Source organism: Amblyomma mixtum, chromosome 7, assembly GCF_055824585.1.
Source record: "Amblyomma mixtum isolate Tamu chromosome 7, ASM5582458v1, whole genome shotgun sequence".
NCBI lineage: Eukaryota > Metazoa > Arthropoda > Arachnida > Ixodida > Ixodidae > Amblyomma > Amblyomma mixtum.
Genome location: NC_143018.1, coordinates 90,950,513 through 90,963,493, shown reverse-complemented (window position 1 = coordinate 90,963,493; position 12,981 = coordinate 90,950,513). Strand labels below are relative to the sequence as shown.

General features: G+C 47.6%; 1 protein-coding gene across 1 annotated transcript in view; it reads right to left on the bottom strand.

Moving 5' to 3' along the window:
- Window positions 1-12,981, bottom strand: part of LOC149336808 (XK-related protein 5-like) — a 26,841-nt gene extending 13,860 nt beyond the window's left edge. Inside the window, exons 1-3 of the mRNA XM_089553146.1 lie at window positions 12,755-12,981; window positions 10,205-11,668; window positions 4,399-4,737 (exon numbers count right to left, since the gene is read on the bottom strand). Coding sequence (XP_089409272.1) covers window positions 4,414-4,737; window positions 10,205-11,437 — 1,557 coding nt within the window. The 5' untranslated portion in view covers window positions 11,438-11,668; window positions 12,755-12,981 and the 3' untranslated portion in view covers window positions 4,399-4,413. The remainder of the gene's footprint in view (window positions 1-4,398; window positions 4,738-10,204; window positions 11,669-12,754) is intronic.

Here is a 12,981-nt window from a genome sequence, read left to right as displayed (position 1 = left end):
ATACTGGCACTACATTCTGCAACGTCACAACGTTTCCTGTGCACTCATCGCAGGTTTTGTATTTGGCACAAGGAACTACTGAGATGGAGTATAGGCAGTGCTTGCAACACTGAGGTGAAGCCAGTATAACATTTGTGAAAGGGGTCCCATATATGTATGTCTTTGCTTAGTTGGGACACCATTAAACACTATGACATAGAATGCAGAATGGAACTGCGAGCTAGATGGTGATCTACTGTCACTATCAAATAAAACAGCAAATCTAGAAGATTTCAGTTCAGGCAGCTTTAACATTGGTGCATTTGATGCAGTGAAGACAGCTGCGTAAAACTGAACGGACCCCGCCTGTATTTCCTCACCAGCAGCTAATACATCTGTGTACTGCTGTGCTGCTCTCGTTACGGTTATTCTGCCTGAATTTCATTTGACATTGACAGCACCTGCGAAACACAGAAGGATGAAACACAAAAATTACTTCAGCGTAGTACTGTCGCTTATGTGTTTTTGTTCTTCAGCACTCACGCATGATGCAGGCATTACAAAGTGCCCTGCACACTCTTAGTTTACTGTTGAGCAACTGATGCTAAATACTAGTAGAGAGGACGAACCTGCCAAAAGTACTGCAAACAGACTTGAAGCTGCAGTGAAACTTTTCTTATGCACAAATGAAAACAATCTTGCCATGATACTGTTGATAGCCAACACTATGCTGTACCTGCACTGGTCCAGGGCCATTGCCCCTTTAAAGGTGCACTGAAGAGGAATCTGAACTCGTCTTTTGCCACGGGAACTCGATCTACACGTTCCTAGCATTCTTAGAAACTGCGACTTATTGCCCGGTGTGGTCGATTTCCCTAATTAAATCGAATTAACGCCCGGCTCCTGCCTTTTTTTTTTTAAATTCTCCCTCGTACGGTGGCCGGAGTCGACCAACGCGGGGAGTGCCTTTCAGCCAGCTCCGTGGAGGCTTTGCTTTCGCTTCATTTTGTTTTTTAGGTTTCTGCGAATAAATAGTTTCATTTGCAGATAATATAACCGCAAAATAAGCCCGCAGAAATAAAAATACGCGCGAACTATTTGCTTCTACGGACTACTACGTATTGCTCCGCCGATGGCAGAGCAGCAAGCCGCCACGGGACTGGGTGAAAGGCACTCCCCGCGTTGGTCGACTCCGCCCACCGTATGGGGGAGAATTAAAAAAAAAAAAGGCGGGAGCCGGGCGTTAATTCGATTTAATTGGGGAAATCGGCCACACAGGGCAATAAATCGAAGTTTCTAAGAATGCTCGGAACATGTAGATTGAGTTCCCGCGGCAAAAAGACGAGTTCAGATTCCTCTTCAGTGCACCGTTAATGAAGTGAAACCCTGACTCTGAACATCATAGAGCACAAGAAATAAATCCACAGCACTACATATAGCACATGCCCCCATCAATGGTGTTGGATACCGGGAGACATCATATAGAGACAATTTTGTGACACTTGGGGCAACTGGTTTCTGGACCATGGGAAGAGTATGCGGGAATTCTGTACCTCAACTCTTTCCAGACCTTTCAGCTGGCAGATGTCTCCCATAGTCCAGTGTTGCACATGGAGGTGGAAAGTCTCTCAGTGAAAAGGTCTACAAGAGGGGCTAGAGTCCAAGTGGCTATACTCAGCACAGTGTGTAGCGTCTAAGTGTTGACAGCTGCATGACGGAGGTGATATCTTTGTGCGTCTGAAGTGCAAACCTGATAAACTGATAGTTCATGTGTTTGGCCAAACAGCTTGCAAGAGACTGTGCAAAAGAGATAGCTACATGAGCATTGTTCAGGCATAAGAGAGGCACGTTATCGAAGGTATGAGCATAAATGAAGTAGCCGCATTACCTTCAGTTCCTATATTTTTTTTAAATGGGTCTGCGAGGGTCTTATGTAGCTAAGGAAAATGAGAAGAATATCAGTAAAAAAGTGTGCCTTCAAAATGAGTGCAACTCGCTAGTGGCAGCAATAAAGAACATTCCTTAAAGGAACACAAAGGACAAGCAGAAGTTGGTTTGCATTGACAGAGTACCGTGTTCTAATCACAGAGAGACCACTCTCACTGAAAAAGGAGCTTATGTGGTCGAAATGAGGTTATAATGAGGTCCTTATGAGGTTCTTATGAGGTCCTTATGAGGTTATAATGAGGCCCTTATGAGGCCAGGCTGGCCTCATAAGGATGCCGATTTTTTCTAAGGATCCCAGAAGCTATGCTACACCCTGATTCACTTCAAAACAGTGGCAAGCAGTCCTTCTCGGTGTGGATGTTACAAGTTAGAATCAACTGGTGGGAAGATTTTGAAATGAAATTTCCGATAAATGCGTCTTTTACTGCCGGACAAGCATCAACGTGCCGTGAGAGCCAGAGAATCATTCTTTACAGACAATAACTGGATGGTGTTTACCTCAGTGTCCCTTTAAGTATGTGTATTTTGCCCGTCACACCAGTGCCAAACATTTCTTCCTTGCGTCATGGCCACTTATGTATATCATGGTACTAGTCTAAATCACAGAAGGCAAGCTCTCCAAGTGCCAGACTATAATGACATACACAAGGAACTGACGGGCCATTTACAATGGCCCGTCACACAACTTAATGTAGCATACACAACTCAATGTAGCAAGGTATAAAATCTATCAGGCACTTTGGCATCATCAATGAGACATGAACTAGCATCCAGTGCTCAAGTGCAGTGGAGTTGGTCCAATAAACTGTAACCACCATGATGAAGTCAGGCCAGCAGGTGTAAACAACAAAATACGAAAGTATAGAGGCAAGCTTTTGTTAATAACAAACTCCATAGTTACACGTTGGTTGGTTGGTTTTTTGGGGTTTAACGTCCCAAAGCGACTAAGGCTATGAGAGACGCCGTAGTGGAGGGCTCCGGAAATTTCGACCACCTGGGGTTCTTTAACGTGCACTGACATCGCACAGTACACGGGCCTCGAATTCCTCCTCCAAAGGAATTCAGCCGCCGCGGCCGAATTTCTTTGGAGGAGAAATTACAATTGGTATCACTTAAGCTGCCTCCAACATCTCTTGGCAAGCAGGTGGGACTTAAATCTTCCAGCCTAGAGCACGAATTTTCCTAAGGATTGCTCAGAGCAATCTGCCCATTTTCTTAGACAAAAATTTCCGGTAAAGCTTTCATTGTGCCTGTCTCTTAAGCGTTTCTGGAAAAGACAAGAAAGATGGCTCAGTGAGAGAACGCGATTCCAAAAAAGGGGGACAGAACAATTAGTCACAAGTTATCCATTATCGACACGACATTGCACGACATTAAACCTTCAAGCATACTGCTGCAATGGGCTTCTCTCTTGCGATGGGAACTACATTGGGCTTTTCCAGAGTCACATTTTAAAAGTCTTTTTGTGGCACAAGTGAGCTGATGTTCTAACATCGATCCCTCAGGGAGTCTGAAGCGCTCACCAATTGTCTGAATAAGTGGAAATGGCGCTTGTTTGCCATGAAAACCACAACCAAACGAACAGCTGTACCATCTTTGCCATCGGTATAGACAGCCTGAATCCTGCTGGATTTGCATATGCAATTTGTAGAACTAAAAGCAGGACATGCACAAAAAAAAAGCTTAAGTGTGTTACTAAACTTATTTCAATAAATATATATGGATATATATTTTTGCTCATTACCAAAAAGAAACCAAATCTTTGTTTGCTGCTTTTGAGTGCAGCTTGCCGCTAAACAACTATGGTGATGTCTAATCTGCTTCTAAGCCAAGAGCAACTCTTCCAGAAGTGGGCTGCCTGCGAGAATCTTGATCAATGCTTTAGTCCCACCTGCAGTTTTGGGGGTCATGCAGCAAGAAAAAAAGTTGCTGAATCAAGAGCACTCCAGTATCGACATGCGCCACACAACCTGAGCGCCACATCTGCTTCTGCTTCTTCAGCCAACTGGTGACTGCTTCGAGAGATTGAAGTTTGAATTTGGACCCCACTGTTAAGCCTGCATTCTATAGCTGCATACGTCATGTTCAGTGCTAAAGAAATCAAACAAAACTAAAGCTGCACTGCCAAACAGGACAGGATGGCTACGGTCAAAATGCAATAAGTAAGGTTCAGGCCAGTGTACACTCAGTTCAATACCTTCGACACGAAGCTGGTGCCTTTGTAGGCAGGCAATAACAGCATGGTTCTGCATAGGCAAGCAGATAAAGTATGCACAACTGTGGCAAGACTTTATGGCTGCCTACATAGTACTTTGACAAAACTGCCTGGCATCGAAATCCCAGCATATAGTAGTTGACAGTCTATTGAGTATTTAAAACATAAATACATGCACACAATGTCTCCACATGTGCACAGATCTCGCCAGTCAAAAGCACACGGGCAGGAGGAGAGAGTCCAACGCAGGCGCTCACCACAAGCCACACCCATCAAAGCTGAGTTTCTGGCCCGTGCGGACGTCCCAAGAACGTCCGGCAAGTGCGAAACCGGGCCGAAGCGTCCTCGTCGGCTGAGTCCACATCACCGTCACTCGAGTTGCTCTCGCGGAATGTAAACGGCCGCTGGGTCCACCGGACTTCCCGCGGCTGAGGTGGCACTCGGAGGCTGCCCACGGCTCGCTCGGGGTCCAGCCGCTGCGGGCAGAGCAGGATCTCGGGGGAACCCCCAAGCAGGGAGCGGTAGCAGAACTGCGGAGGGCTGCGTAGCCACGGTTGCTTCTTTGAGCGCGGAATGGGCTGCCGCGGTGCTGGTCCCTGCACAATAATGGACAAACGGTGACGCCAGTGTCGGTATCCGAACTAGTTGGTAAGCAATAATGTTGGCAGGCAGCACAGTGGAAGGGAACACATGGACACACAGAAGAGCCTGGAACACATCGGCACACCATTGAGCTCCTGAGTGCACGTAAAGAGTGCCTGCAATGGTGTTTGTTTGACATGACCTCTGCGCTTCGCAACAGGCCAGTCTTCAACCAAGCTGGCTAACCTCTGTTGCCTTCATTCAGTTCTTTCCCTCTCTCTCTTATTCTGGAGAAAGGTAAAGGCCATTAGTGAAAAGCCCTTGTTGTGGCAGCGTTTCTTTCAACTCATTCTTTAGAAGGGTAGGAATGTGCTCTACACACTGCACCATACTGCAGCACGGGCGTGCCGCACAAGCCTGTCCATAAAGAGGGAAGTGGGGGGGGGGGGGGGGGGGGGTAGCGATGTTTATAGTGGCGCCTCTTCAAGTCTATGGAGTAGTAGGGAGCAATAAGGGTCGTTTTCCCCCTGCCCTCATGCCAATCAAGGGACTTCCTTCCTTGCCCTCCGTCTGTGCATGCCTATGTACTGCAGCATGAGCTATCCACTTCCTGTTAAGTTCCTTTCCGCATTATTTTTTTTTGCGCTTACATTCCACTGATGATCATGCAAGCTGTGGCTGTAACAATTCGGGAATGGCAACAACGGCACTTTAGTTTTTACAGTTTGCTCAGAAAACACGAGGACAGACACAGGGAAATAACGAAGGAAGAGGCTGGAACCCTAGGAGGGCAAAGGTGTATGTATTAAAGGTGGACGGTATTACAAGAGACTACCCCAACAGCCAAGACCTGCAAAGAAGTGCTGGAATATGAATGCTGCAGGCTTGTCTGAGGGAAGGGCTGCCCACCAAATGAATATGTTAGAACGTTATCCACAAACTGAGCTTCATTCAGAGCACTTGCATTTGAGAGAGAGAGAGAGAGAGAAAAACTTTATAATGGCAAGTGTGTTTAGACCCCCCTTGGGTCCCTGGACCACCGCACGGTCCCACTCTACGTCGGAACGTTCATGTGGTGTTTGTCCATGACGTCGGCACCCCGAAGCACCGCAGCAAGCTGCGATGGCGGGTCCGGAGACGAGAGCACGACCTCCCAGTCCTCCCAACTTGAATGGCCTAAGGAACCTGGTATGTCAATTCTAGGTATTCAACATGACCATCAAAATTGTTTCAATGCACCTCAAACAAAACATCGCTGCAAAACAATGATAGTACCGTGTACTGCCCTGCTTTTGTATTACACTGATAACGTTTCTTTAGTCTGTAACATCATATAAATATCTTGGTGTTTATATCACTGCTAACCTAAGCTGGTATCTTCATATCGAGCACATAACCAACAATGCTAATCGCATGAAGGGTTACTTACGTCGCAACTTTTTCAATACTTCTTCTTCTTTGAAACTGTTACTATATACAACACTAATACACTCCAAACCGGAGTATGCAACTTCAGTCAGGGATCCCCCTTATGACAGTCAGATTACTGCTCTTGAGATAGTTGAAAATAACTCTGCGCGTTTAATCCTCACTAATTACAACCACACTGCAAGCACAACTACTAGGAAATCTAGTCTTCCTCTTCCATTGCTGTCATTTCGTTGAAAAGTGTCCCGTATTGCACTCTTTCACAAGTTGTACCATCATCCTGTACTAGGCAGTCGCCTTATCCCAAAGCCATTTTATGTGTCCCATCGTACTGACCATCCTCATAAAGTCGGTTTCGATTCTTGTAACACCAAATACTTTTCACAGTAATTCTTGCTGTGTACTTCACACCACTGGAATCACCTTCCTGTAGATATTGCGAACATCAATAACTACGAGATATTCCGCGAAGCTATGCTAGTATTGTATACTCAGGTGTTTTTTAAATTTGTCTGTCTGCTGTATTTTTCTAATCTTATTCTTGTGTTTTTGCCACTCCCCCTCTGTAATGCCTCTGGCCCTGAGGGGTACAATAAAAAAATAAATAAATTCAAGATACAATTATGGTCCGCAGACTTCAGTGTATGCTGACCGTTATAGCAAATGTCGGAGTACTCTGGGAGCCCAGTAGCTGTGAATGAGTTACCTATTACGATGCTGAAAAGAAGAGCTGCACAATTAGTGAACAGCTTGATTAGGCCTTCATTAAAATGAAACATACTTTTTCTCCAACCTACATACCACATGCTATGTGTTTATGCTTTACACCACCAAAGCAAACTTCTTCTAGACAATAGCTTGTTTGTGCTCAAATTTTTCCAGACAGCACATTCTGTGGACAGCCTAGTAGAGTAATGCACTAAGCCCCAATGCTTGAACAATATATGCAGCAGAAATGGAAAGCTACTTTCTTCAATTAGCCCTGCTGTTCCAAGAAATGAGCCTTGGTTCAGCTCGGTTTGGTTTGGTTTGGTTTATGGGGTTTAACGTCCCAAAGCGACTAAGGCTATGAGAGACGCCGTAGTGAAGGGCTCCGGAAATTTCGACCAACTGGGGCTCTTTAACGTGCACTGACATCGCACAGTACACGGGCCTCTAGAATTTCTCCTCCAAAGAAATTCTAGCCGCCGCGGCCGGGATCAAACCCGCGTCTTTCGGGTCAGCAGCCAAGCACCATAACCACTGAGCCACCGTGGCGGCCTTGGCTCAGCTCGGAATAAGTGAGAACCACCTTGTGACTTTGTCTGAAATGAGCACACAAGCAAGTTCTATCATATCTGCTTAGCTCTTATTGATTTGCTAGTCCCATCTATACCGGGCAGATGACACTCTCTTTTTCGGGATTTAAAGGTGAACTAAAGCGTTTCTGAAGAATTTTACAAAATTCGAAAAATGAAATGTGCAAAGCTTGCAGGTCAAGCCTGCAAAGTTTTTTTTTGTAGTAACTTTTAGAATGGTGACATAATCGCCGAGTAAAGCCGCAACAATGGTTACACTAACAAGCCAGAGTGGCCACGTTACATAACCTGCAGTGCTTGATGATTCACCAAAAGCTGAAGAAACAGTTACCGTATTTTCCGGTGTATAAGACGCACCCTTGTATAAGACGCACCTGCCATATATGCAGGCGGTTACTGAAAAAGTTGGCATATAAAACGCACCCGTGTATAAGACGCACCCCAATTTACCCAGTTAGGCTAGTGAGGATCAATTAAACATGCTTGCGCGACCATCGTGAAATGCACCGTACCTGTGAGTTCTTAAGCAACGCTAAGTGATCGATAAGGCGACACTCATGCCATACCCGGCCACGTTTTAGCAAAAAAAAAACGAAAGAACACTACTTATGTCCATAATAACATTTTATTTTCACTTAAAACCTTCGAAGTCTTCATCTTCGGATGCGCTATCAAAAAGTTTGCTCCTTTCTGGAGGCAATGCAGCTGAAACATTCTCTTGGCACAATGCATGTACTACGTACACAGAGCAAACAAAGTTGCAAAGGGAGACTAAAAAAAAAATGCCGGCTTGTCTTGACAATGGCGAAATGCGTGATTGTCGCCATCTTTTTGGCATTTCACATTACTTTTGCTTGGGGCCTCCGAAACGGCCGCGTGTTTATGATCCCGGAAGTCATCATCCCCACCGTTTCATGATAAAGTTCACCTAAAAAAGTTGCGCATGGCGGTTCCCGTATTATAGCCGTGTTACAACCACGTTATTGGCAGCGATATTTTTCCGGTGAAAAAAGCTTCAACATGAACCTGAGTAATTTCTGAACTCACAAAAAAAAAAGCCGAAAAATTCGCATATGAGACGCACCCTTGTATAGGACGCACCAGCAAGATTATTGAAAAAAAAGCCGCGTCTTATACACCAGAAAATACGGTACAAAAGATCGTTCTCTGCTGCTTAAAAAAAAGGACTTTGCACAGGTTGGGTTGCTTCAGATACACACGCCACGTTTAATACCCCTGTCACACGGCCAGTTTCAATGGCTATCGAGTCGAGAGCCTTCGAAATTCTCAATCACCTACGAACTCCTATGAAAGTACGGAACAGAGAATGTGAACTTTTCATGCCTATGCAAGCAGGCATAAAGGCTCAAGTTGAGCGGCACAATCTTCTGACTGATTCACACATTACAAGGCCATGTCACACTGCAAGTGAGAAACTACAAACCACAACACAAAGGCTTGCACACTAAAGTTAGAGAAATGATGGAATTAGAATACGTGTGTGCACACAGACTTCATCGGTCTGTTTTGTCGAAACTCACATTTGTTCTGCCAGCAACTGTTTCACAAAATGAAAGAAACAAAATAACAAGAGTGAACATGCTGAAAGAGATAGTGTTGCTTGCTGGGTTTCATTCTTTGCCCTTACACACATACACACAAAAGCTCTGCACAGAAGGCGATGAATCAGCCTACAACGGCAGGTCACTTACTAGTAAACCGTGTAAACTGGCTACACAAAAGCACTCATCATCATCGTCAGCCTGACTATGCCTACTGCAAAACAACGGCTTCTCCCATGTCTCTCCAATTAACCCTGTCCTTTGCCAGTTGCGGCCACCGTATCCCCGCAAACTTCTTAATCTCATCCGCCCACCTAACTTTCTGCCGCACCCTGCTACGCTTGCCTTCTCTTGGAATCTACTCCGTTACCCTTAACGACCACCGGTTATCTTGCCTTCACATTACATGCCGTGCCCAGGCCCATTTCTTCCTCTTGATCTACATAAGACATTAGAATACACGGGCCACCACATGGCATTCACCTATGGTTTGGTTTATGGAGGTTTAACGTCTTAAACCGACTCAGGCTACGAGAGACGCTGTAGTGAAGGGCTCCAGAAATTTCGACCCCCTGGGGTTCTTTAATGTGCACTGACATCACACAGTACACGGGCCTCTAGAATTTCGCCTCCATTGAAATTCGACCGCTGCGGCCGGGATTGAACCCGTGTCTTTCAGGTCAGCAGCCGAGCGCCATAACCACCGAGCCACTGTGGCGGCGATGTTCACCAGTGACTACTAAATAATTTATTTTTGAATTTCTTCTCTCATGCTGTTTTGGTTTCGGTCTCATGCACTGAACGATGGCTGTGATGCATAAGATGTGTTTAGGCCTCGTGAGGCATGAAAAAAAGCTGCAATATAACCGCTGATACATTGTTTTTTGTTATTCCACCCCCTGAAGCAGATTGGCTTAAGCGTTGTAATGAATTAAAGCTATGTTTCAGTGATTATACTGCAGTTTTTTTCATGCCTCATGTGACCTAAACACTCCTTACATGTCACAGCCATTGTTAGGTTGTGAAACCGAAGCTGAAACAGCATGAGAAGGAATGCAATTATAAATCATTTAGCAATCGTAGCAGAAAACCGCGGCCGATCCATGTACAGTAGTGCCTTATGGATCATTACAAAGAAGAAAACACAAGCAAAAGTATCGCGTCTGCAGGAACTGTGATCAGTGAATGAATACCTGTAGTGTTCCTCTTGGGGGCAGCTTTCCTTGCTTCATCTCCTCCTCGATGGCCAGGAGGTCCTGAAGCTGCTGACGCCGCTTCTCCTGGAGCTTCTGCTGGATGTCGACCGCCGGCACCACGTTGCTGCCAACCGGAGCGCGCTTCCAGAAGGGCTGCGCCGGCGGTACAAACGACGACGGCTTCTTCCGCTTCCGTTTCAAAGCCGCCGGGTTCAGCCGGCAGTTGAACACACCCGTGGGAGCCGCAGGAGCCGGTGCTCGTGGTGGTGGCACGAGCCTTCGCACGTGACACCACCGGTAGTAGAGCAGCATGAACCCCAGGCCTAGGAAGAACCCTCCCCACACCACAAACAGCACCAGGTCCTGACCCCAGTGTGGGCCTGGCTTCAGGGCAAGCCAGACGGCCGTCAGAAGACTGTTCTCCAGAAGCATGGCTGTGTAGAAGGCTGCACAACGTGCTCTGCCTGGACGACCGGGGTCAGGCCGCAGGTTGACATAACAGATCGTGTGCACATAGGCGAGTAAAGCCCAGTAAGCAAGACGACGGGCAGGTGCCTCGCCGCGGAAGAGCCGTGGGGGTGGAGACGCCAGCCAGACCAGCATGGCTAGCCAGTGCAGGAACAGCACAGCCAACACCCAACGGCCATAGAGCGAGGCGTAGAGAATCAGGGCACAGGCCCGTGCAGACACGGTCCCCAGTCTCCAGGCCAGCTGGCAAACCACACCCAACCAGGTCAGCACGAGCCGGTGGAGCTGTCGGCGACGGATGTTCTTGCTGAAGGAGGCCAGGGCCCAGCAGACGCTGAAGAGGGACAGCAGCGCCGAGACGCGGTCTAAGGGTGCGACCAAGCCTGGTGCTGGCTGTGCCCAGGCTAGATGGAGCTGCAGTAGGAGCATCGGTGCAGCTTCACCAAAGCCATGGATGAGACGCAGCAGGCACAGGTCGGCCACCTCCTGCTTGACACGGCTCAGGTGAACAGGAAGGAGTAGTTTGAAGTAGCGCCACAAGACACCTGCTTGGAAGGCATGCAGCAGCAACACGCCTCCACGGCGTGCCTTGGTCTTGGCACCGCGCTGGAGGTACCAGTACAGCGACAGGCCCTGACTGAGGAGAAGTGATCCCAGGATGCTCGTGAGGGCAACAGAGAACCAGACGAGCTGCTGGCGCACAACCAGCAGGGTGTATGCCACCATGACGTCGAAGACGATGTCGCAGAAGTAGGACGCCATGGAGATGATGTTGAACAGGACATCGCACAGTGGCAGCAGCTCCTGGCCCGAAGGCTTGTGGGAGGCTTCTTGGTCCGCTGCAGTGGGTGTGCCCTCCGCAGTGCCCTCCTGGGGCGGCTGAGGTGACGGGGGAGCCAGGGCTCCGAGAGAGGCGCCAGATCTCGGCCTGGCATGCTGATCAGCACATGACTACCTGTTGCCTGCAGTAGCTAGCATTCTGTGCGCTGAGGTCTGTGAAGACACAAGAAGAAGAACAGCGGTTGTCAGAGGTCTTGGCTAAGCACAGCCCAAGCAATACCCATAGCCCCTCCTTGAGATTAAAAATATGCCTCATGGGAAAGCATGATATGCCTGTAAGTCTTACACTAAGGCAAAAAAAAGAAAAGCATGGTGTGCAACTCGTCATGGCTACACTGTAGTCGTGTCCCGTAATAAACACACAGTTAGCTTATTGGCTCGCAGAAAGTACTGCAGTATGCGTTCAGATTGGAATGTGAGCATTTTGGCAGAGAGCTGCCAGGTCGGGAGGCATATTAGAGAGAAAAGACTGCAAATGCACGCTTTTAGTTCATCTTGCGGAAGGTCGCGACACAAGCTGCAATAGCGCGCCCCTCAGGTACTGGTCGCATAGCCCATCGGGTGACGATGATGAAGGCATGCAAGCCACGTCACGACGGGCGCCAAACAGAACTTGAGTCTGAACGCTGCCGCACCGGTTTATGTCTTCAAAACTTTTTTCTTTTAAATAAGATCATACGCTGTGGCCAAGACGAGATTTCATTGTTGCGGCAGCTTGCTGCGTATGTGCCCATTCAATGGATCCCTCAAAACGCCAAAATAACTGCCCTCGGTTTGCTTCATTTAGGAAAAGGCACTGATTCAAGTTGCAAAATTTACCTACCGCACATGCACATCGAAATGTTTTTGACGACTCTCACAGTGTTCATGCAGAGATAGAGTAGGTGCTGGTGGTAAAAACTTTATTGTATGCTGGGAGAAAAACTTCCATAATACACGACCCAGAACCGGCGCGCACACTTAACTCCCAGCTTTGAACACTTTTTGTTCCACTTTGAGAAGTACAACTGAAGCGCTACCAGGCTAAATGCGCGCAAATCGGCTATGAAAGAACACGGGCGCACGGCCCGCAGCGCTTCATGCGTGGCGCTGACGATGCCCCCACATTGTTAGGCACTTTAAACGGGGCGCATTGAGCGATTTGTTTACATTCCGATCATACTTGCCAAGCTTCCGACGTTCGTGGAAGTCCCCAGCCCCGTTTTGTGGGAGAAACGCAACTGAGGCGACACGACTCACCGCTCGTGGCTTCATGAGGACTGGGTTTAGCGTCTGAAGCTCGATATTGTCCGTAGAAAATAGATCACGAACCCTTGTCTTCAAGCATCGGCACGCCGAAGGGCACAGCAGAGAAAGCACCCACATCAAGCGCTTCTTGCCCCCTCCCCTCCGCTTCACCAAGCGGAACAGGTTGTCGGAGAGAGTACGCGAGGAGGGGTGAAAAGAGAGAAACGCCCTCACTCCCA